A 24970-nucleotide genomic window follows, 5' to 3' on the forward strand; every position below is an offset into this window, starting at 1 on the left:
ATCTGAAATGGAAGTGACTTTTAGGTCTCTTGTCTGGCCCATCAGCTTCTCTGAAGAGTTTTGTCATCCCCTTTCAGAACTGAGATAGAAAATTTCTTGTGTGCCTTTGATTTTAATGTCATTAGCAAAACGGGCCGCTGACATCAGGAGAACCTGGGTTTTAATGTCTCTCATCTGATTCTTAGGGTCAGAATCCTAATGACTAGCAGGTCTTCCTCTGCTCAGGGAAGTTCGCAGAACGTGAGTCCTTCTAAACCCAACAGCTGACTTTAGAAAGGGTTGGGAAATTCCGTATCAAGAAGTTAACCTTGGTTTGATCTTGTGGTCCTTCCTGATCTACATGTCATCTCTTATTCTTGAGCCAGAAAGAACTTGGCAGGATTTATAGTAACAAATAGAATACAAATCAAAATTCAAAGCTTAGATATCTTTCCACTTTTCAGAGTATTAAAACCAACACTGACATGTTTAATGTTTGTTTCTTACTGAAGATAAGCATGTGATAATACTTTTCAGGAGAATTAAAATCAAGCAGGTACAGAAATAATGTAATTGCACTAATCTATGGTAACTTTTTAATCCGTAGCATGCATGTATCATTACTTTATCTGTAAGAAAGACAATGATAATTTTGTTGGTTTTGTAAGTAAGAGTTCAGAAATATGGACCATTGGCCTAGAACATAATTGTGTCTCCAGTTAAGTCTGATGCTGATGAATTGAAGACAGGGAACTGAGACAGAGCCCTCATAATGGGGGAGGGGGTATACTCCCATGAAGGCAGTCAGAAGTCAGATTTTATTATTCCACTAACACAGTGACTGAGATGAGAAAATTCTGTTTAAAATGTGAGCAAGTTTGCTGGCCACATGGAAGGTATTTACTTAACTTTGTCCCTTGGACTTCAACAAATGATTCGTATTTGTGTGAACATTTGTGGGGTTTTGTTTGCTTTTTGTTTTGTTTTTGGTTTCATTTAGTGCTTCATATCCATGCTGATGGGAAACAGTGACACAGCTCATTTTGAAATGAGTGTAATTTACTATTGTGCAACATTCCAGTGAGAATTCCAGAGGAACAGTGGGGTTAATGTGTGGGATATGGGAACCTGAGCTGACACAGGCATGGAACACGAGTGAATGAAGAGAGACCAATTTTTGACTGAAGAGGTATTTTGGAAGGGTAGGCCAGAAATGGGGGAAGTTTTTTAAATATAGGAAATAAATATTTTATACAAAATAGCAACAGTCTGCAGGTTATCTCAGCGTTGCCTTGGGCTTTTTAGATAAGTTAGCCAGTGGCTGGCAGTGCACATCTGGCTTATTAAAGTGCTGTTCAGACACATTTTGTTTGTTTGCTTTCTCAAAAATCATAACAGCTTTGAGTATTAACAATGTTTTAAAAACCAAGTCATCTATCAATCCCGAACATGGTTCTTCACTCATGAAAACTAAATATCTTTATGAAAATAGGGATTGAAATACAAAGTATAAAGGCCATATAAACCTCGTATGTGAGAAATCAATGAGGGAGAATTCTTTGAATAGGACTTTGGCCTTCAAAACATAATGTATTTGAATAAACAAACAAACAAACAAAATGTGGTCACTTAAAATTCACATTCTTAAGTGTATGACTTGACTTCCTAATGCCACAGCATAAATAACAACAACATAAATATAGCCTCTCACTTTCTTAAAACAGTGATTGATTTAATTAATAATGGTACCATACATACATAATATTTATGTTTCAGTAGTATTTAAATTTAAAATTTATTAAGGATTAAATTAATTCTTAATGATCATTTTAATAATGCAGTAAATTTGTAATATTTGATGGCCAGTTGTATGGTTTTGTGAATGTATTTGCAACTAGAAATATAATGGGAAATCTTGAAGTTTCTCTCAAACGAATTATTTCCATTGCATATTTGTGATGTGTGGATTTGTAATTCGTTCAATATTTCTCTTTCCCACAACATGTCTTCATTTTTGGATTGTTTGCAGTAGTGTTTTATCGAGCTTCTATTATGTGCTAGGGATGTGGGGATGAAAAAGGTAAACCCTTTGTCTTCGTTCATTGGACAAGTATTCATTTGAGTGTGTCGCGTGTGCTAGGCACCATGCAGGGCTTGGGGATGTGGAGTTGAATGAAATCTAATTCCCATCTTCCTTGAGGCACACTCTCCTGGGAGAGACAGATCGAAAGTCAGCAAGTACTGTGCTGTGTGGTAAGTTACAACAGGAGTATACTGGATAGGAGACTGGATAAGGCTTTAGTGTGAGACAAATCTGATTTCCACACCCAGATCTTCCTTGACATTTTTGGACCTCCAGATGGAAGCATCCTGTACTTAATTGGAAGTAAGAGTCTGGTGTTTGAAAGAGAGACCTGCTGGGCTTCCCTGGTGGCGCAGTGGTTGGGAGTCCGCCTGCCGATGCAGGGGACGCGGGTTCGTGCCCCGCTCCGGGAGGATCCCACATGCCGCGGAGCGGCTGGGCCCGTGAGCCATGGCCGCTGAGCCTGTGCGTCCGGAGCCTGTGCTCCGCAACAGGAGAGGCCACAACAGTGAGAGGCCCGCGTACCAAAAAAAAAAAAAAAAACAAACAAACAAAAAAAGAGAGACCTGGGATGAGTATGGCACCTGTGTATTCTTTACTGAATCTGTGAAAATGAGTAAGACTGCCCAGAGAGAGAGTGAAGCATTTCAGGAGCAAAGATCCTTATGGAAGCCTTAATATTCGGAGGGAAAGCAGAGAGAGAAGGGAAGCAGAGGAGACACACAATGAAGAGATGAGGAAATAGGTTGGGGGACCGAGGAAGGACAAGTCTGTTAAGTGCAAAGGAGAAGGTAAGTCCCTGGAAAGTTGTCAGTTGATTTAGAAATCAGGAGGCTTCTGGTGACCTAAGAAGCAGGTTTCAGATGGGCGGGGCCAGACTGCAAAGGGCTGCAAATTCAGGAGACGTGGAGGAAGCTGAAGTGAAGGCAGGCTACTCCTGGAAGGAGTCTGAGTAAAACCAGAGAGAGGCCCATCCGGAATGTAGGGTCTGCGGAGGAGTTGCTGGTTGGGTGTTTAGTTTTGGGGTTGGGGGTGTGTGGTGGGTAATATTTTCCTCTGCCCCTCCTTCCCCTCAACAAACAGGGATTAGCGTTGACGCCCTGAAGTATGGGGGTGGATCAGGCAGGAATCCTCCCCTCCAGGCCCCCAAGGGGAGGGAGACACACAGAGATCCACCCCTGGCCGCCTTTGGAATCCTAACTGTGGCAGCGCCCTGGGGGAAGTCCTGGAAGGCAAACTGGGTGTGTGGCTGGAGGTAGTAAGGGAGCCTGGTCCAGGAGGTGGGCGTGGCTTCTAGAAAGCGACCTTTGATCCCAGATGAGAGGAAAAGGCCTTTGTGGATGGTGGGACAGGAGGGGCTGCTGGAAGCCTAGTTCCCAATGGGCAACAGTCTGTCTGTCTGTCACCAGCTGAGAGTGGTGTTGGCAAGGGCCTTGAAGTGGGTTTTTCAGTTCAGTTTTGTTTTAAAGGATGTAGGTAGTGCCAAGTGTGTTCAAACTCATTTTTTAAAAAAATTAATTAATTTAGGCTGCTCCGGATCTAAGTTGTGGCACGTGGGATCTTTGCTGCGGCATGCAGGCTCTTAGTTGGGGCATGTGAACTCTTAGTTGTGACATGCGTGCGGGATCTAGTTCCCTGACCAGGGATTGAACCCAGGCCCCCTGCATTGGGAGCGCAGAGTCTTACCCACTGGACCACCAGGGAAGTCCTACAAACTCATTTGTGATGATTCTGCTCATCCTTGGGTATATTTGATAAACCTTGAAATATAGTTGATCATTTTCATTCTAAAGTGTTTGTTCCATATACTTTTTCTCATCTAATTTCTTTCTCGTTCCCTAAAATGAAATCTCAGGTAATTCATTTAATGTTTTGTAATTATACAAAACACCTGCTTTGTATTATTTCTGTGTTTCTTCTGTCTTTTCCTTATGAATACTGTGTTACATAGTTTAGCCTGCCTGCGATCCTCCAAGATCAGATACCTTTATTATTTTTGCTTCCAATGCCCAAATAATTTCAGAAGTTAAGTTTGCTTTTTCACTGAAATGCAGACTAATATATCATAAAAGGGTGAGACCCTTGAAGGGATCATCGGATCCCAGGATCCTCAGAGACTGGCCGTTCACCACCCCTGACACTGGAGTAGGACTCTTTCCCCACAGTGCAGTACCATCTCGGAATACACATCTACATGGATTTGTTTCTCTTTCTTTGCCAGTGATTTATGTCATGAAGGAGCCCAGGCCTAGAGAGTAAAATTGAAATTTCCTAGTCCCTAAATCTAATCTCCCTACAGTTCCTGGAAAGAAACTTTACATGTCTGATGGACTGGCTGTTGATCTACTGGTTTGTCTGTGTGTGTGTGTGTGTGTGCGTGTTTGCGTGTTTGCGTTTGCACATCTTTTTTTTTTTTTCTTTTTGGCCGCGCCGTGCAGCATGCAGGATTTTGTTCCCCGATCAGGGATTGAACCCACGCCCCTCTCAGTGGAAGCGCGGAGTCTTAACCACCAGACCGCCGGGGAAGTCTGCGTTTGCACATCTTTAGCCCATTCTCAGATGGAGCCTGTCAGTGCTTCAGTATTTAAGGACCAGAAAAAGTCTCTCTTCCACATTAATGAAGCTTTTCTTGACCACTCTATTCTGCAATAAAACAATGTCCATACCTTACAGAAAAGAAGAGACCCTGAAACAGGAGGCTGATTGCCTCTAGATGGGACGGCAGATTCAGCAACTGCTCTTTTTCAGTTAATCCGTTTCTTCATTTTCACCTCCTCCTGCGTCACATCATCTCTCCATTTCCTCTGTAAAATATGCTTCCGGTGGCTGTCTCCAGGGTGCCTACACTCTGCTCCAGTCCTCAACCTCGTTATCTTTGTTCTGAATCCGTTGTGACTCTTCCTAAACTTGTTCACGCTACTTGCCCTTGTTGTATTATCTTAACTGTAAATCTCTGGATTCCAAATGGAAGAGTTGTTTGGCAAGTTGGATACTTTGGAAGGAATTAATAAAGGTGTCACTTAAATAAAAAAGGTGTCGATGAGACAACAGATGAGTGGGGGGGAGGGATGAATTGCAGAAATATAGGAGAATTCTGTGCTGAGAGTTTCAGAAGTGTTTTAGAAACTGTAGCTGATGCACTACAGATGTGATTTACACAAGAGAAACTCGTGACATGATACCTATTTCTGCTGTTAAATTATACCAAAACATGAAGATTTTGTATTATTCTAGAATTGACTAGCTATTCAGATTGTAGCAGTTAAGGGGGCATCTTCTGTAGCCCTGCCCGGAGAGACTGGGGATGGCTTCCCATTGATTCCTGAACCTCATGTAGAGATGGAGGATGCACTAATGGCAGGGAGCCCAGGAGAGTGCAGGATGGAGGCGGGGGCCAGCATACTGTAAATAGCTGGATCGTGGAGCCTGGGGGTCAGTCATCGAAGGAGATAAAGATGGAGAGGCCGAGTGGGACGGATCACAGGGTAACTTGTGTCTCAAGCACATGAATTCGGTTTGGAGTGTTGGATGGAAGGCTACAGAGAGGAAGAAGAGACCACCAGAAGGATAGGATTTTGCCAACATAGGGAAGACAGGACGAGGCACTGACTTGTCCAGGTTTATCTTTGGGACATCCAAGTAGCAATGCCTTATGTTTCTAATGAAAACTCTGGATTCTTAATAGGGGTTCCACACTGCAGGACAGTCCGTCTCCTCAGGTGATGGCATTATTATCCCCATATCCTAACAGAGGAATTACGAGTTTGTACACCATTAGTTTGACTCTTGTAGTTACCAGATATGTTGCGTGTCCAGTTGAATTATAGTTATTGGCCAAATTGGAGCTGTTCATCATTCTAAAGGAAGAAGGAGGTCAACATTAAAAAAAGCCACTTGATGTGGTATATTTAGTGTGATTCTGCCTGAGGATGTAAGAGCCCTGAAAAGCGTTTTTTCCAGTGTTCTTTGTTCTCTAGGAAAAACTTGATGTTTTAGTGGTGTGATTGTGCTATTGTATTATATACTGATTATATGTTAAGGGAATAATCGTCTGTGACGTCAGTAGCTTTAAGGAGTGCTGGAGTGGGGAGCCCCGCAGTCTCCCTTCCCAAGCTTGAGTCCTAGCTCTCTCCCTCTCTACCACAAAGCTACACTTTCCTTCTCTGTAAAATAGAGAAAATATTACCAACTTCATAAAGTTTGTTGGGAAGACATAATGAAGTCAATAAAATTCTAACTACATGTTAAGCGCTAAATAATGGCTAGTTATTTTTGAAATAACACATATATTTTTCATTAGGAAAAATAGTCCAGTAACAGCATTATGTTATAATAAAGTAATTGTTGCAGACAGTTTCCAGGTCCATCTGTATCACCACACGAGTGTGTGCCACAAAGATTCTAGGTTTGTAATCCTGAAGAATTTAATGGACATTTTCCAATGTAGACCTACAGGGGGGGAAAAACAGTTGTTTTCTGAATAGACCATTGAGTACTAAATATTTCCATACAATTTCGGAAACTTCAAGATCCCTGATAACATTGAGTAAAGAGTCACAATTATTCCAGAATTCTTTCCATTAAAATGTCCACTTTCAAGAAATCTCCCAATAGAAAAATGAGTGCGTGACAATGGCCAGTAAGGTTCGGAAGGTTGGGTTTAGGCATATTAATTAATAAAATTTGGGAACTGCTCTGAGCATGCAAACTTGCATACGGCAAAATGATGTAGTTTATTGAGGAAAACGGAATTGCAAAACCTTTCCTCCTCACACACCCCTAATCCACCCCAAAACAAAACAAAACAAAACACAGCAGCTTGGCTGAGCTTAAATAACTGACTTTTCATATCCTTTCACGGACACAAAGGGCTAATCCTGAGGTTGCTTGAGCCACCAATGCTGGCAGTGGCGGGGACCACCATGGAACGTGTCATTCCCTCCTCACCACACACAAAACACATTGACTGCAGCTTTATGAAGTGAAAATGCCCAAGAAAAAGAAAATGTGAAGGAGGTGTTCTCAGTCATTTCTTTCCAGAGGGGGGAGCGCAAAAGAACAAGCTGGCTGCATCTGGATATTGAGAACAAAGCCAGCCTGAGACCAGGGCATAATAGGGTTGGGTCACTTGCTTTTATAGAAGCAAAGAGTGGAACTGCCTTTGCTTGTCTCAGTACCACTGACCCTTGCATTTCATTGTGTAGAGATGTCAGGGAAAGTGTGTAGAAAGCATTCCAGCCTCTTTCACTGAACAATGACTTTGTCATTTTGAGATTTCTGTGGTGTGTTGACCCTTTCCCCACCCCCTCCCTCAAATCCCCATTGGACAAAAGTGATTGTTAGTTAGGCTGCCTTGCCCTGTTTGAAAGATCTCTGTGTTTTGGACCCTTTAAAAGTAAACTCATCCATTTTAACTGAATCACAGCATTTTCCCGCTTTTGAAATCAACAGAAGCGTTTTAGTTTGGAATTTGCAGGGATGGGATATTCCCCGAAAATGCTAGTCCCAGAGCTAAAGATTCATGCACACTGCCAAGTTAAAGTGGGTTTCCTTTTTAATAGAAAGGAGAATTGATGATATTGGTTACTGGAAATATTTACAAACACTTGACCCTCGGGTTTCAGAGATTAAGGTGATATGCTTCACGCAAGCCCACTCGTATGCTCCGTTTACCTTTCTTTTTAATGAAAGATCAGACGGCGGGTGGGTTTTTCCAGCTTGGTCGTTAGCACACTTAGAAATCAGCACTGCCAGCATCAGCCTGGTGACAGTTAATCAGTGGGGACCTTCCTAGGCTGGCAACCAAGTGTTCCATTTTGTCTGTCCCACCATGTGTGGTCCAATGATAACGTTTATAGTTTAACAAGAAGCTAATTAAGACCTAAAGAAAAAACAATAAGCACCCCATTTTTATCAAGCCTTGTGGTGCTATTCAGAGCATAGAAATTTACATTGTAACATTATTGGACGATGTCCATTACAAAACTATAGTGGCCATTCACAGTGCTTTCTCTCCCTGCCATCTTGTATCTTTAGGAATGATCAAATGGACTGTTGTTCCTAGGGAGGGGAAAATGGCAAAACATTTACTCATGGTGAGGACCTTTAGGGTCTCTATGTGCTCTTCTTGAGTATATTTCTTCAATTCTATCTACCAGTGTATTTTCTTGATAAAATTAAGAAGAATGGGTGAGCTGGAGAACTTCCTTCATTTTTATGGAAACCTCGTCCTTGCTACTTTATGCATGGATATATGTCTTCAGTCTGATGTGGAACGTGATGAATTATAATCTATTTGTCTTGTGGTTGCTCTCTGCTTGTGAGTTTTGTTTCTTGCAACTCTTTCTCTGGGTCTTTTGATTTCGTTTTCCCTGATTGTTATCTGCATCCAGTTAGGAAGCAGATAGGACAGCTCTAGCATTGAAGCCAAGGGCAGCATCCTGTAGGAGATATGTCAAATGGGGCTCAGGCACCCCGCTGGTTACCGTTATTTCCCACATGTGTCCCCCAGCCTTCTTTTCCCAACGCACCCAAGGTAATCAACACATGAAACTATGAGTGTGTATTTTACACATTGCCAACACCTGCCTGAGCATAACCTAAGGTATGGGAATTGGATTCTGGTGTCATCATGGCTGTCGTTGCTGTGTTTTTCTTTTTCTTCTTGTTGTTGTTTGTCTTTTTGTTCTGTTTTGTTTTATGATTTGGCTGCTCTGTGGGGCTTGCAGCATCTTAGTTCCCCCACCAGGGATCGAACCCATACCCAAGCAGTGAAAGCACCGAGTCCTAACCATTGGACCGTCTTTTAATCTATTTTTTAAAACGTGTTTATTGATTTTTTGAGGTATACTTTATGTACGATGAAACAAGCAATATTTCATCTTTTTGGTTAATGAGTTTTGATAATTGTTTACATCCCTTTGATTACCACACAAAACAAAATGTAGAGCATTCCCATGACCTCAGAAAAATCTCTCTTGCCCCTTTGCAGTCAGTTTCCACACCCCCGCAGTTATCCGAGATTTCTGTCGACATAAATCAGTTTTCCTGTTCTTGGGCTCCGTATATAAAGGGAATCAACGTAGTGCAGGTTTTGCTGTGCTGCCTTGTTTTGCTTAACGTGTTTTCAAGATTTTCAAGATCCGTCCATGTTGCTACTTGTTTCAGTGGTTCTTTTCTTTCTTTTTACTTTCTGAGTCATTCCATTATGTGAAGATACCACAATTAATTTATCCATTCTCCAGTTGATAGATACTTGTGTCGTTCATAGCTTTTAGCAATGAACCTTCTTGGAGAAGTGTTTATACGGACACAAGTTATCATTCTTCTCCGCTCTATTTTAGAGGAATGATACAAGCTCCATGTACAAGTGGAACTGTTGGGTCATAAGGTAGGCGTTTGTGAACCATAAAAAAAATTACCATAAAGTTTTTCAAGATAGTTGCACCACTTTACACACCCGCCAGCAACATATGGGAGTTCTGACTGTTCCACACCTTAGCAATTTTTGCAGCACTTAGTATTATCAGTCTTTGTGATTCAAGTCTTTCTGTGCATGACTACTCTCATTGTGGTGTCAGTTTGCATTTTCCTAATGATTAATGATATTGAGCTCTTTTTCATGCATGCTTACTGACTATTTTTTCCAGTTATTCTAGCCACATTTGTTTAAAAGACTTTTATGGATTGAATTGGCACCTTGGTTAAAAATCATCTGACTGTATGTTAATAAGTCTGAGTTTGTATACTTTATTTTGTTCGATTGATCTGTTTATCCTTGTACCAGTACTGCAGTCTTAGTTACTGTTCGTTTTAGTAAGACTTGAAATCCTCTGGTTTAAGTCCTCTAACTTTGTACTTCTTCCTTAAGATTGTTTTGATCATTCTAGATCATTTACTTTTCTGTACAAATTTTAGAAGCCTTTTAATTTGTTTTCAATGAAAGCCTGCTGGAATTTTGATTAATATTTTCTTTTAGCTATAGATCCATTTGAGGAGAGTCTGAGTTTAACACTATTGAATCTGTCAGTTATGTATGTGGTACATCTCTCTACTTATTTAGGTCACGTTGAACTTTAGAAGTGTTACGTAGTTGTTACAGAAATCTTATATAATCTTTTGGTTAAATTCATTCCTGAATATTGGATGTCTTTTGATTGTATTTATGGGATTGTTTTTAATATCACTTTCCAATTGCTTGTTGCTGGTGTATAGAAATACAATTGATTTATTTGTGAATCCACTTTGCATTTCCTGGGCGTGGTTTTTCTTTTTTAATTTTGTAGAATTTTCTATATCCACGGTCATGTTAGCTGCCAATATTAACAATTTTACTTCTTCATTTCCAATATTTATTAGTTTTATTTCCTTGCTGTGGCTAGAGGTTTGAGTACAATGTTGAAAAAAGGTGATAATACATGCTTGTACTCTTAAGATAAAACTTTAATATTTTTCCATCAAGAATGATGTTAACTGCAATTTTTTTAGGTAGATTGAATGTTTCCTTTAATTCCTAAATTCCTGAAAATTTTACTGTTTCTAAAATCAAGAATAGGTGTTAAAATTTGACCAGTATTTTTCTACATTTCTTCAGATAATTATATTATTTTCACCATTAATCTTTTAATGTGGTATATTATACCGATTGATATTTGCAGGTTAAATTAACCTTATATTCCTAGAATAAACTCCACTTGGTCCTAATGTGTACCATATATATTTTTTTTTACGTATCATTGTATGCAATTTGTTAATGTTTTGTCAAGAATATTTGTATCTGTTGTTCATGAGGCATCTTGGTTCATAATTTGCTTTTCTTTAAATGTTTTGCCAGGTTTTGTGGTATCAGAGTTATGCAGTCCATAAAAAGACATGGGAAATGGATATTTTTGTTATGGTCTTTTTTTTTTTTTAGCTGCACCTCGCGGCTTCTGGTATCTCAGTTCCCCAACCAGGGATTGAGCCGGGGCCAGGGCAGTGAAAGCCCGAAATCCTAACCACTAGGCCACCAGGGCACTCCCATGGTCAGTTTTATGTGTCAATTTGACCAGGCTGCATTCCAGTTATTCAGTCACAAAGTAGTCTAGGTGTTACTGTGCAGATATTTTATAAATATGATTAATCAGTTGACTTTAAGGAATGCTATCTTAGATAGTCTTGGTGGGCCTGGTTCAGTCTGTTGAAAGGACTTAAGAGTTAAGGCTTCCCTGAATAGAAAGAAGTTCTGCCTGTGGATAACAGCACTGGCTCCTGCCCAAGAGTTCCAGCCTATCGTTTGTAACAGCTGGCCCTGTGGCTTTCTGACTTGCCTCGCCAAGTTTGATTGTGAAATACTACTTTTTTTATGTTGTTAGATTCAGTTTATTGGTATGTTGTTTAGTGTTCCTAAGACAGTTTGGCTTGTAGCTTTTTTCTTTTAATGTGTTTGTGTGGTTTTTATATCATGATAATGCTGGAGTCAGATTCCCTGGAAGAATTTGGTAAAACTTTTTTCACAATCTACTTGTGAAGCCCTATAGACCTAAAGTCTTTTTTTGGTGGGAAATTTTCATATTATGGAGTCAGATTCTTAAATTGATATGGAAGTATTCAGATCTTCTGTTTCATATTCTGTCAGTCTTTGTATGTGGTTTTTCAAGAAATTTGTTGTTTGCATTGTATTTTTAAGTTTATGAGCACAATGCTCATTATATCCCGTCGTTAGTGCCTGTGATATCTCTTGTGTTATTCTCTTTTAATTCACGTTAATGATAATCCCCCCCCCCCTTTTTTTTTTACGGGGGCCTCTCACTGTTGTGGCCTCTCCCGTTGCGGAGCGCAGGCTCAGCGGCCATGGCTCACAGGCCCAGCCACTCCGCGGCATGTGGGATCTTCCCGGACTGGGGCACTGTGTCCCCTGCATTGGCAGGCGGACTCTCAACCACTGCGCCACCAGGGAAGCCCGACCCTTGACTTTTATACTTTCTTTTTGTTTTTTTAAATAAGACTTTTTTTTTTGTTACAGCAGTTTTTAGTTCGCAGTGAAATTAAGAGGAAGATTCAGAGATTTCCCATGTACACTCTGTGGCTTTTAAAAAAAAAATGTTTAAAGTTATAAATTTACCTCTAAGCACCTTAGTTGCAGCCTTCAAATTTTAATATTTGTAGATATTCATTTTCTTCTATGCCAAAATTCTTTGTAATTTTGAATTAGATGATACCTTGAAATGTATTATTGAACTTCCAAATATTTAGTGACATACTAGTTGCCTTTTTGTTATTGATTTCTTGTTAAATCTGCTTAGGTCAGAATATATTCTGTACAATTTCTGTCCCTTGAAGTTTGTTGATACTTGCTTTATAGTATAGGATATATGCAATTGAAAAGAATGTCTTATGTAATCACTGACTGCCGTGTTGTATAGTTCCTAATTAGGTCAAATATATTGATGACATTTTAAAAATCTTTTCTATCTCCGTTGATTTTTATCTGCTTTTTCTGTCAGTCTCTGAGATGGGTGGGTTTCAGTCTCCCACTATGGGTATGGCATTGTCTGTTTCTACTGAGTTCTGTCAGATTTTGCTTTATACATTAGTGAGCTGTGTTATTAGGATTATGTAAGTTTGGATTTTTAAAAATATCTTTTAGATAAAATTGACACTTTATTCTTATGAAATGTTTTCCTTTATTTCTAGGAATCCTTCCTAACTTCATGTTAGATAGATACTCCAGCTTTCTTTTGGTTAGTTTTTATGTGGGGTACATTGCTCAACATTTTATTTCCACTTTTATTTGGTGTTATTTCTAAGCTGTGCTTTTCAAACATAGGAAATAGATGCACTGTAGTCTTGGATTTCATAATAAGCTCAAACACTGAAAAAGGTTAGTAAGGAAGCTATTGATCGTTGAGACTTGCTGAACACAAAGGAAGGGAGAAGTGCACTCTGTTTCCCTAATCATTTCTCTTGTGTTGGTTAAGAAACTGTAAACCAAACCCCACCATTCACTCTTTAGTGGAGTTAACTGTGACTCAGGATTAAGGGCTACCTGAAGGAATACACAGGTTCCACAGCTAGTGTGGATCTGAAAAGATCTAAGGCAGTCAACTGAGGGACGAAAAGCATGATTAGTGAATCCTAAGGAAAGGACAGGTTTAGAAAAGCTTTATTAATATTAGAGTGTGTATGGATCTCATCATAGAGATAAGATACACCACTTTTTATCATTTTCTTATATAAAAGAGTTAATTGGGTTGGGTGAGGTCAAAAGAAATGTGATAAAGGAGGGGTCTGGAACCAGAGCTGATCTGTAGACCCCCTTAGACATGCAAGGTACCATATCACCTTACACCTGCAGACTCAACATTAACTCTAGGGTTAGTATTAAGTTTAGGAGCTTGCACTGATTTCCCTTTGCTTCTGTTTATCCTGTGATTGAAGGGTAAGGAGTATTGTTTCATAGAAATTACATTATATTGCTTTGTGTTTTTAAAAACTATTTATTTATGTCTTTATTTGGCTGTGTCAACTCTTCGTTGCAGCACGTGGGCTCTTCATTGTTGCATGTGGGCTTCTCTTTAGTCGTGGCGCCCGGGCTCCAGAGCTCGCGGGCTTAGTTGCCCCACAGCATGTGAGATCTCAGTTCCTGGACAAGGGGTCAAACCCACGTCCCTCGCCTTGGAAGGCAGATTCTTAACCCCCCTGGACCACCAGGGAAGTCCCAGAAATTACATTCTATTTCTTAATTCTTAGAGAGCTTCGTGGAGGCGTTCAGGATTTTACTGCCTCTACGAGAATCTTGGGTGAGCTAGCAGTACAATTGATGAGATAGTCATTTCATTGAAAGGCTTTTTTTTTCATCTGATATGTTTCCAGAATAAATAGATAGAAGAATCTTTCCCACACCCACATCAATAAACAGCTTACTGATCAAAAACTGGGCATTTCTTAATCTCCCTAAATCAGAAGAAAATCTTGCTGTATTTTCTTGCCAAGAGGTGAATCTTGCTTTGTTTATCGCACTTGAGTCATATTTTCTGCAAAAATCAGTAATAGTTTAAGGCAATCTGGACGATTTGTACTTATCACAACTTGGAATATAATCCTTAGGAGTCTGACTGACAGCAAAACTCAAAGATTTGCAATTCTCTTGGGGTGTTAACAGTCTTAATGATCCTCATTTTATTTTTAATCCTGTAAACAGATAATAAAAGTCCTGTCTACTTATTAAGTGACTTTATGATTAAATACATATTTCACGTTGTGCCCAATATAGGAGTGAGTGAGAGAGTTCACATAAGAATGGGGTGAGCCAGAAGTATGGATGGCATATTTGTTTGCATAAAGTAAGAAGAATACATTTTTACTGGTGTTTATAGAAAGCATGTTCTTTGGCACAAGCTTCACAGAGACTGGCAGGAACAGAATCCCATGGAATTAAGTTTAAAGTGACACGTGGGTAGAGATACCTAGGAATTCCTACAGGACTGTAAGCAATTTGGACTTTAAATGCCAAACAGGCAAACAGGCCCTCGTATTTCACACTGTGCTTGTGAAAGGAATATGTTAAAGTCTGCCATATTAGAATATAGTGTTAATTCTAGACTTAGAGACTTCCTGGGGGAACTTTAATCCAAGTGTATACATTGAACTTATAAAATCCTCAACCTCATGTGTGTGTTCTTGGGGTTTATATATTTATTAAAATTAAGTCATGTTGTATTTTATGCTTTCTTACGAAACTTTAAAAAAAATTTAAACAGTGATTATTAAAACATGTTAGTGTGTTCTATGAGCAATCATTTTTAAGACCTTTTAATGATCAGTCTGCTGTATGAGCTGATCAGGCTCTAGTTAGCTAGGAAACTAGAACTGGCCCCTGCATGGGAGAGAATGCAAATAAATGGGGAAAATTATAAAAGGGGGGTATATTTAGATCTTGATTTTTTTATTATGAATTTTATCTGTATATGGGATGCTGTATCAGGCAGAAATTAAAGGAACAGGCTCGGGAACAAAATAAGTAAATTCTCTGACTTCGAGCAAACTCCCAAACCTCTCTGAGCTTTGTAAACAGAAAGCATAATCTCTCCTACTCAGATGTGATAGGAGAATGAAATTAGTAACGCTTGTGAAATACTAGAGAGGTGGGACCCATGGCGAGCCTCATGAAATGTCATCCATTACTGGTAATTTGGAGGGCGCGGTAATAACCACCATTTATTTGGTTGTCAACCAGATCTAGAGACTTGTGGAATTTCTTCAGTATTATGAAAAAATTTGCCATGGGCACTAGCAATACAGCAGTTATCTTAGTTTTCACATTTTTTGAATGGGGAGGTTTTTAAACAAAACCATTAACATTTTCCAGAAAGCATTATTATTATTTTTTTTTCCTTTACTGTTTTTCTATACTCGATTAACAATTCACTTAGCTTATAGTGTGGTTTGTCAGAAAGAGCTGCTCACAGGACAGCATCATTTCTGAGGATGAGAGGTGCTCGTTAGACCTCCCTTCCGCAGGTGGTGGTGACAGTGCCCTCTGCCTGAGTCATCCTGACATCCTAACAAGGCTGCTTTGTTCCACCAAGAAGGGTGACCTCGGGTGGACACAGTTAAATTTCCTGGGATTCACTAGTTTACAAAATGTAGCTTTTGTACTTTCATTGATATGAACTCACCAATTCATGGTGCATGAAAGAGGAAATGTCAAATTGATCTTCTGTTTGGAATATACGTCTTCATCAGGTTTGCTTTGGTGCTTCAGAGGTCTACCATTTTTTCCCCTTAGTCTCCAAGAAATGCTCAGCAGTTTCAGAGCAGTAAGTTTCCACTAATAAGAAGCAAAGTTTGAAATAAAAAAAGGATATAGAATAGGAAACATCTCAAAAAATGGTGACTTGCCTCCATTCTCCTAAGGTTATCAATCTTTGGAAGGCCTGGAGTTGGGAAGAAAATACAGAGGGGACAGAGGTTGTAGTACGGATGAGGTTTATTGTTCATATTATTTAAAAAGTGTGTCTTCAAACAGAATAGACCTCACATTCAAGTTTTCTCTGTGGCCAGAGAAAAGCCGTAGTCACTTTGGTACAGGTGACATCATTACCACACCTAGGAAAAATAGCACCTGCTCCGCTATGTCCTTGGTTGGTACTAAGCTGCTCCAGTCGTTAGAATGAACTGACAGGGTCCAACCTCATGGGATTCTTAAGATTCTTTGGGTCCATAAATCTATGAATACACCGTCCCATCTCTCCTGGCTCCTTGAATCTAGAACACAATTAAGGGAGTTAGAATTTATATTTGTTATATATGAACTGCTAAGCACTTTATATACAGTATCTCATTTAATTCCCATCACCATCCTTTCATGTTGTTGGTATATCCCAGTTTTTGCTTAGATTAAGAGTGTTTGTCAGACTTCCCTGGTGGCACAGTGGTTAAGGATCCACCTGCCAATGCACGGGACATGGGTCTGAGCCCTGGTCCAGGAAGATCCCACATGAAGCAGAACAACTAAGCCCTTGCGCCACAACTACTGAGCCTGCACTTTAAAGCCCACGAGCCGCAACTACTGAAGCCCGAGCGAGCACCTAGAGCCTGTGCTCCTCAACAAGAGAAGTCACTGCAATGAGAAGCCTGCGCACCGCAACGAAGAGTAGCCCCTGCTCGCCGCAGCTAGAGAAAGCCGTGCACAGCAAAAAGGACGCAACGCAGCCAAAAATACATAAATAAACAAATAAATAAATATTTTTCAGAAAAACTTTGTCACATGGTAAGCGTGCAATAAATATCATGAGCAACACCTATAATTTTCTTCTTTCTTTCTTTTTTTTTTTCTCACTGCTGTGGCCTCTCCCGTTGCGGAGCACAGGCTCTGGACGCACGGGCTCAGCGGCCATGGCTCACGGGCCCAGCCGCTCCACAGCATGTGGGATCTTCCCAGACCGGGGTACAAACCCATGTCCCCTGCATCAGCAGGCGGACTCTCAACTACTGCGCCACCAGGGAAGCCCCTCTTCTTTCTTTGGATGGGAAAGCATTCCTTACCATTCCAACATGTCCTTCGAAGAAAGGAGTTTAATCCTAACAAAACAACCCATTAAAGGTTATTTTTGAAGAGAATGCTGGGTAAAGAGGCCACTGTATCTGTTTTCACTCTTCCAGACATTTCTACAAGTGATTGGTGTGGTGGGTGTGGCAGTTTCGGTGATTCCTTGGATTGCGATACCCCTGGTTCCCCTTGGCATCATTTTCTTTGTTCTCCGGAGATATTTCTTACAGACGTCAAGGGATGTGAAACGCCTGGAATCTACAAGTGAGTACCCGGGGCTCTCAGGTTGGGATGGCAACTCAGCCTGGCTTCCATTTGTGCTGTAATGGACCAGACCCCTGAAATTCTGCAGACTCTGTCTTCTGGAATTTCTCACTAAGTTAACATTAGGTAATTAGATATTATGGCCACTGTGAGTCCATGTGGCCCTTAAGGCAAATGGAGCTGATGGCGGGTCAGCTGCAGCTTTGCATTTTAGCACGAGGAGGACGAATTGAGCACCGTGAAGACAGGGGACTGTTTCTGTCTTGTTCATGACATGCTTCCTCACACAGAGCATCTACTCCATAAATACTTTTCTTAAAATTACGATATTTCATCATGGTAGAACTAATGTCTTTTCTAGGAGATGCACGGGTAGGTAACAAAGCGATGTCAGTATTTCCTGCTGATAAAGCACAAGTTATCACTCATCCCAGAAAGGTCACAGGCTCAGAATCTGCCCACAAAGAAAGCAAGTTGCCTCATTCACGGCGGGGAATGAAAAGCAAAAGGGGTCCTCCCTGCCCAGCAACCTATGACCCACCTGTTCCCTGATGTGCGGGAGCCAGACCGTGGTGCTCGTGTTCAGTGTGCTCTTAGAGAAGATGCCAGGAAGCAAATGGCTGGTCATGTGACACGAGGCCCCACACCAATACATAGTCACTAAAAAGAGAATGGCTGCTGTCAGATTCTAAAAGAGTGACATCAGTGTCACATACCACAGTGGGCTCCAAATGCCTCAAGTATCCAGTAGGGCAGCTATAAAAACATCCATCAGGTTCCCAGAGCGGAAGTCGAAACTATTCAAAGACCCCTTGACTGCATGGGTCCTCTGGGCACAAGGGCCGTGTGACGCCCAGGTGCTCCGTGGCACACAAAGAGACTCTTGGCATAGGTGCAGGAAAATTCCCAGGATGGAAGGAGATGGCAGACTATCCGTTCGCCTTACTTATCTCGCCTCTGTCCTTGTGCCAGCCCTTAAGTTTCTAACCTTAGGTGGAGACAACACACAGATAGTTCATCAAAATTCAGCGTGGTGAGGGACTCTGACGGAGAATTAAATTTTAAAATGATACTGAACCAAAAATTAGTGAACAGGTAATTACCTCCAGGTAATTTCTACCTGGAGGGATGTCAGGGAAGAATTTGGAATGTGGCCCTGTTTGAGGAGGACCTTGATGATTGAGTTAGTATGGAGGTTCATTATCTAAATCTAGGTCAGATCTTTCATGTCCAGGTCATAAAAGTGAAGCTTAGTGTGAGCAAGAGTTGGAGGGTCACGTGGAGGATCTTCTCCCGAAGAGGGGCGTCATCCCCCTTCCTCCAGGAAGCCCTTGGGTGTTGCCCCTTGGAAGGCGGTGGATTTCTTTGCATCGAGTCTCCCTGACTTTATCTGTCGTTTGTCTGTCCCTGCTTCCCCAGCTCGGAGCCCAGTATTTTCCCACTTATCATCATCTCTCCAAGGACTCTGGACCATCCGGGCGTACAAAGCCGAAGAGAGGTTTCAGGAACTGTTCGATGCACACCAGGACTTGCATTCAGGTCTGTAAGTTTCTGGACATGATTTCAGAGGATGGGAGGTGCTGCCTTCTGAGGCTTGAGTCCTTGTCAGGTGGCCTTGCCGGCCCACACCGCTCTCTGCGCCTCCCCAGCCCTTCCTCTCAGCCTCCCCTCTGTGCTCTCCTCTTCCCCATCACACCCCTGCTTTTCTCCCTTCACTGGCTTGCATTGTCCTTCCATCAAGGTGCCCTGTGGCCTTCTGTCCGTTTAGGGAGGGTGTCAACAGATTTTATTTTTTTTAAGCAAAGAGCCACACGGTCTCTGTTGCAACTACTCAGCTTTGCTATTTATTTATTTTAATAATTGAATTGTCAAAATATTTATTTATTTATTTACTTGTTCGTTTTTGGCTGCATTGGCTGTTCCTTGCTGCACATGGGCTTTCTCTAGTTGCAGTGAGCGAGGGCTACACTTTGTTGCCGTGTGCAGGCTTCTTATTGTGGTGGCTTCTCTCGTTGTGGAGCACAGGCTCTAGGATTATGGGCTCAGTAGTTGTGGCGCACGGGCTCAGCTGCTCTGTGGCATGTGGGATCTCCCCGGACCAGGGCTCGAACCCGTGTTCCCTGCATTGGCAGGCGGATTCTTAACCACTGCGCCACCAGGGAATTCCAGCTTTGCTGTTTATTACCGCACTAAAGCAGACAAAAATAATACGTCGGCAAATGGCTGTGTTCCTTTAAAGCTTTATTTACAAAAGCAGGTTGTGGCCATTCTTGGCCCTCAGGCTGTAATTTGCTGACTCATTTTTTTTTTTTTTTTTTTTTGTGGTACGTGGGCCCCTCACTGCTGTGGCCTCTCCCATTGCGGAGCGCAGGCTCACCGGCCATGGCTCACGGGCCCAGCCACTCCGCGGCATGTGGGATCCTCCCGGCCCCGGGGCACGAACCCGTGTCCCCTGCATCGTCAGGTGGACTCTCAACCACTGCGCCACCAGGGAAGCCCCTGCTGACTCTTTTCAGAGCATACAGGGTGGCAGACCTGAAGAAGGAAAATAATTTCTCTCTTATCAGATTTGCCACCCAGAATTCCCTCTAAGTCAATAAAATCCTGGCGCAACTTTCCAATCTTTATTGTATTTTGAAGAGAAAATGGCATTTTGAAAGCCGCATGCAGATCCTGCTAGCTGATGGTCGTTTGGATACTGGCTCCTAAGAATAAACATTGTGCAGGGCCCTGTAGTAAGTGCAGAAGGTGCTGGAAACAGTGTGAGCTGCGCTCTCTGCCAGCAGAGAACTAGGAGCAGTCAGCCCTGTGAGAGGATGAGCCTCACGTTGAGGCCCAGAACTGTACGAAACACACCAACGAGACCACTTTTCTATGCTCATGATCATGATCGTAGTTCTGTTTATAACCTGTGGGTTGAAGATTTTAGTACATTCTTCCCACAAAGCCCCTGGACTGATATCTACGTATACCATACGTTGTCTTGTGTCAGAACCTGGCTTTTCGTGATCTCTAGGTTGCTTGAGTACGTAACTTTGCTGTCCTACCTTGAGTAAAAATCTGTTGTAGCTCAACTGCGCAAAGTGCTCTCCCTCATTAGAAGCAGCCTCCATGATACTTCTGCTTATTCATTATGCTTCTTATACTTCACAAATCCAGAGGCTTGGTTCTTGTTTTTGACTACGTCCCGATGGTTCGCTGTGCGTCTGGATGCCATCTGTGCCATCTTTGTCATTGTTGTTGCCTTTGGGTCCCTGATTCTGGCAAAAAGTAAGTACAGATGTGAATAACTATTTGTATTATGATTACAATTTATAGCTTCGTTTGCAGTTATTAATTTAAACTCTTGGCTCATTGTCTAATCCCATAGACCATTTGGTTCTAATGAATTGTATTAAAGTGTTTGCAGCGTGTGGTTTTCCAGTGTGGCCCTTGTAGAGGAGTCATTTGGGTCTTGATGAGGCCTTTAATGAGACGTCTTTTTTGTGTGTGTGCGGTACACGGGTCTCTCACTGTTGTGGCCTCTCCTGTTGCGGAGCACAGGCTCCAGACGCGCAGGCTCAGCGGCCGTGGCTCACGGGCCCAGCCGCTCCGCGGCATGTGGGATCTTCCCGGACCGGGACACAAACCCGTGTCCCCTGCACTGGCAGACGGACTCTCAACCACTGCGCCACCAGGGAAGCCCTAATGAGATGTCTTGATGAGGGCTTTGATCCTTTTATATTTCTTAAATGGGTTGAAGGCTATACAACTGTAGCAACTGACCTTCTGAACATTCCTGATAGCGTCATAGTGTTAGGAGGAGAGAAGCAAGTTTGCTGTTAAGCTTTTTGTCAAGCCTATGGCATTCAGGCTCCTCGGATCTCTTGGTTGTAGCTTCCTGGTGTACTGAGGTGAGAAATATTCTCTGTAGGAAAGAACAGTTTCCTCTGCTGTGTGGGTACCAGATGAGCAGGTAATGGTGTGTGTGGCGTGAATTCACCATCCCTAACTATTCCATAGTAACAACACTGAATCATAGTGTTTAATGATGGAACAATGAGAGCAGTATTTTAGATTTAAAAGTACTGGCTCTCAGAACCTATTGACTTGTTTTTCGTGGTTTCCAATTGTGGCTGCGTTGGGCATACAAAGTGAAATTACATAATGGTCCTTGAAACCATAATGACGAAAGCCTGAATGATGACATGATTCCTCGCCTGTATAATACTGTCAAGTGTATGTCAATCCTGTCGGGATTAATAAACTTATTTAATAGTTTTCTGAGTTCATAGTTTTTTTTCTTTGTTTGTTTTTTCTTTTTTCTTTTCGTTGTATCATGGTCTCAATCAACAGGTAGTAAAAATATAAGTAATGCTGTTGTTATGTGCAAGTGTTTTAAATATTATAAAGAAGTCTTGGTACAGAGACAGTAGGATCCCAACTCAGGGTTCAGACTGGAACTAAGTTATTCCCCTTCTTCCTCCTCATTTAGCTTTGGATGCCGGCCAGGTTGGCCTGGCGCTGTCCTACGCCCTCACGCTCATGGGGATGTTCCAGTGGTGCATAAGGCAAAGTGCCGAAGTTGAAAATATGGTAACATTTACCTTTTAGCCTGTTCAGGTCTCCTTGTCGTTACATCACATAAAGGCAATTCTTATGTAAAAAAAAAAAATCTTAAAACTTTTCTTTTTTACATCATAGCGAACAGGGTTTGTTAGATCCTTCCTCCATCTGTTTACAATTTATTTAAAATAAAATATATACATCTTTTTCTCAGTCTTATGTATGCCATGTCAGCAGGTTTTATATTCATCACAAGCTGTCTTCAAATATAATAAATGTCTCTGTAGGAGGGAGGTTCTGAAATCCTGGAGAAGATATAAGCTAGGGTAATTCCTCATTCCTGGTGAAAGGAGAATTTAGTATTTTGAGGTTTATTTGTTTAATTCGTTTAATTTAATTATTGCCCACCCTCCCCATTTGAGAATTTTTCCTTGTATGTGTTGAACACCTGACTCTGTTGGTGCCCCTTCTCTCTGAATGTACTATCAAGTTATGGTTGTTGAGAAGGCCTTAGTCAATATGTAAATTCTCTGCTGTTTCGAATATTTTCAATTTTTCCTAAAGGGAGAAAAATGATGAAAATGAAACTTTTCTATTTCGCTCTCTAACAGAGAAGAAAGTAACTAATTATTAAAATGAGGTGTACTGACTATGCATTTCTATTCATCTATAACAGATGACCCTTCTGTAGCAAAATGCTACTGGTGGGCGTCCATACATATTCTTTTCATTGACAAAATTCTCTGTTTTTTAAAATTCATATGCAAAAATTAGATCAGTGAAATCATAGTATTCATTTCTCTAGTTCTTTTTGTTTTAATATAATGTTGAAGAAAGTAGCCGTAATAAAAGTGTTACAAGACAATGAACAAGTTTACAAATCATCAGTATCCTCATCAAACTACTACTTCTGTCTTTTGGGGGTGTTAAGACCTGAGATATTCTTCATTATATAAAAGCAGATATAATGATATAAATGCAGAGCATCTCATTGACAGTCTTTGAACATCCATAAACAAGACCCTCCGTTCCTAACTCATGTGATGTCATATCTTTCAGATGATTTCAGTAGAAAGGGTGATTGAATATACAGATCTGGAAAAAGAAGCACCCTGGGAATACCAGAAACGCCCACCACCGTCCTGGCCCCAGGAAGGAGTGGTCGTCTTTGACAATGTGAACTTCTCGTACAGCTTAGATGGGCCTCTGGTATTGAAGCACCTGACAGCACTCATTAAATCGAGAGAAAAGGTTTGTTTCAGCCATTTGCCTCTTTTTTTGTTGCTGTGTGCATGCTGATTAGATCAGTCCCTCGGGCGGGACCAGGGCAAGCTCTTGGAAAAGAGGCTAAATGAGAACAGACATGGTGGCAGGAAGCTCCCCGCACCTGCCCCTCCAGCTTCAAGTCGTGATGTACATACACCCCCTGCACTCGGGTCGTGTGTAGGTTCTCCCAGTGTATCACGTCCTCCCTGCTTCCAGTGCACACGCTGCCCCTCGACCTCAGAGACCCTTCCCTTCCGTCATGTGGCTGGTGAAAGTCACGTCGTTTTCTGAGTCAAGTCTCATTCGTCTGCTTCTCTGAGACCCTCTATTCTTCTTCAGCGTCTTTTACATAATGAAAGTAACAGATGAATGGGTAAACAAATGTGCTATATCCTTAATAATGAAATATTATTCAGCCTTAGAAAGGAGTAAAATTCCAGTCTATGGATAAACCTTGAGGACACCAGGTTAAATGAAATAAGTCAGACATAAAGGGAACAAATACTGTATGATTCCACTTATATGAGGTTCCTAGAGTAGTCAGATCCATGAAGGCAGGAAGTAGGATGGTGGTCGCCAGAGACTGGGTAAGGGGAATTGGGTGTTGTTGTTTAATGGGTACAGAGTTTCTTTGTTACAAGGGAGAAAATATTCTGGTGGGACAAGAATATGAATGTACTTACCACTAAACTGTCCACTTAAACATGGTTCAGTTGGTAAATTTTATGTTACCTGTATTTGACCATAATTAACTGGTGGCATCTGTGGCATGCTTTGTATCGGTGGGTCTGTATCTCACCGAACCCTGAGGCTCCTGAAGATCGGAGAGCATCTTGTTTTCATCTCTTGTTCCCCCAGAATTGGCGTTCTACAGGGCACAGATAGGGTGCTGAGGAGCTGCTGGCTGGGAGAGTGAGTGAGTAACATGTACAGGTGTGAGCAACCAGTAACCAGAATACGCACACGAGACAACTGCGTAAATGACTGATTACCTAGAGTGTTAAATACTTTAAGAACTGCTCTTTAAAACTCTTTCCACCACAGACCCATCTAGCGGACTATAGCCATAATTTAATGAATGATACCCTTGTGATGGGAAAGAATATTCAACTTAATGCCCAAATGATACCCAGGGAGCAGCTTCAGTTAGTCACACAGCAAAAGCTGGCTTCTAATTATTTCCAGTTTCACCGTAGCTTGGGAAGGAGGTGAGGATTGCTGTGTCGAGAAAACATTCACTGAAGCTCTTGATGCAATCCTGTCCCTGAGAACTCTGTAGGCGATGTTTGCTTACTCACCGACAGTGTGTCCATCATATTTCCTGTCTGATACATAATTCTGTTAATTTGCACATGTCTTAATTCATATTTTCTGGCTTTTGGGGAAATTTATCTAAGAAACTCTGCAGTAGAACTTAGGAACATAACATGTGTGTATTCTTCTATCTTAAAATCCCCAAGTCATAGGATTAGCTGAGCTTGAAAATGTTTGTGGGAAAATTGAATCTGGAGACTGAATTAATAACTGTAGTAACGTGACTTTTTATTTATGTCTTGATCCATTCACAGTATCACCGTTAGCTCCATTTCTGTGTTTGGAGATTATACCTGGGTAGAATAGTCATGAAGCCATTTCACTCCATCTATGTACATCCCAGGTTTCCTCTCCTGCACACCTGCCCCAGCCCCTGTTGCTCTGGGACACCCCTTTGGTGTTGGATTTGATTGGGAGAGGCTGCTGCAGGGGAGGATGTGGGAGTGAACCAGGCCAGCAGAAGTGGAGCTTTATTCTCCTTCCTTCCT

At 41.5% G+C, this 24970-nt stretch overlaps 1 protein-coding gene across 5 annotated transcripts in view; it reads left to right on the top strand.

Annotated features, from left to right (window-relative positions):
- ABCC4 (ATP binding cassette subfamily C member 4 (PEL blood group)) overlaps positions 1 to 24970 on the top strand; it is a 213621-nt gene that overhangs the window by 146597 nt on the left and 42054 nt on the right. For 4 of the 5 annotated variants that reach the window (XM_067713899.1, XM_067713900.1, XM_067713898.1 and 1 more), the window contains 5 exons: positions 17207 to 17357; positions 18777 to 18896; positions 20517 to 20627; positions 21832 to 21932; positions 22962 to 23153. In XM_067713899.1, coding sequence (XP_067570000.1) covers positions 17207 to 17357; positions 18777 to 18896; positions 20517 to 20627; positions 21832 to 21932; positions 22962 to 23153 — 675 coding nt within the window. Of the gene's footprint in view, positions 1 to 4735; positions 5018 to 17206; positions 17358 to 18776; positions 18897 to 20516; positions 20628 to 21831; positions 21933 to 22961; positions 23154 to 24970 lie in introns of those variants that run through there. The other variant, XM_067713903.1, reaches the window with a different exon arrangement.

This window comes from Pseudorca crassidens, chromosome 18, assembly GCF_039906515.1.
Source record: "Pseudorca crassidens isolate mPseCra1 chromosome 18, mPseCra1.hap1, whole genome shotgun sequence".
Classification (NCBI taxonomy): Eukaryota; Metazoa; Chordata; class Mammalia; order Artiodactyla; family Delphinidae; genus Pseudorca; species Pseudorca crassidens.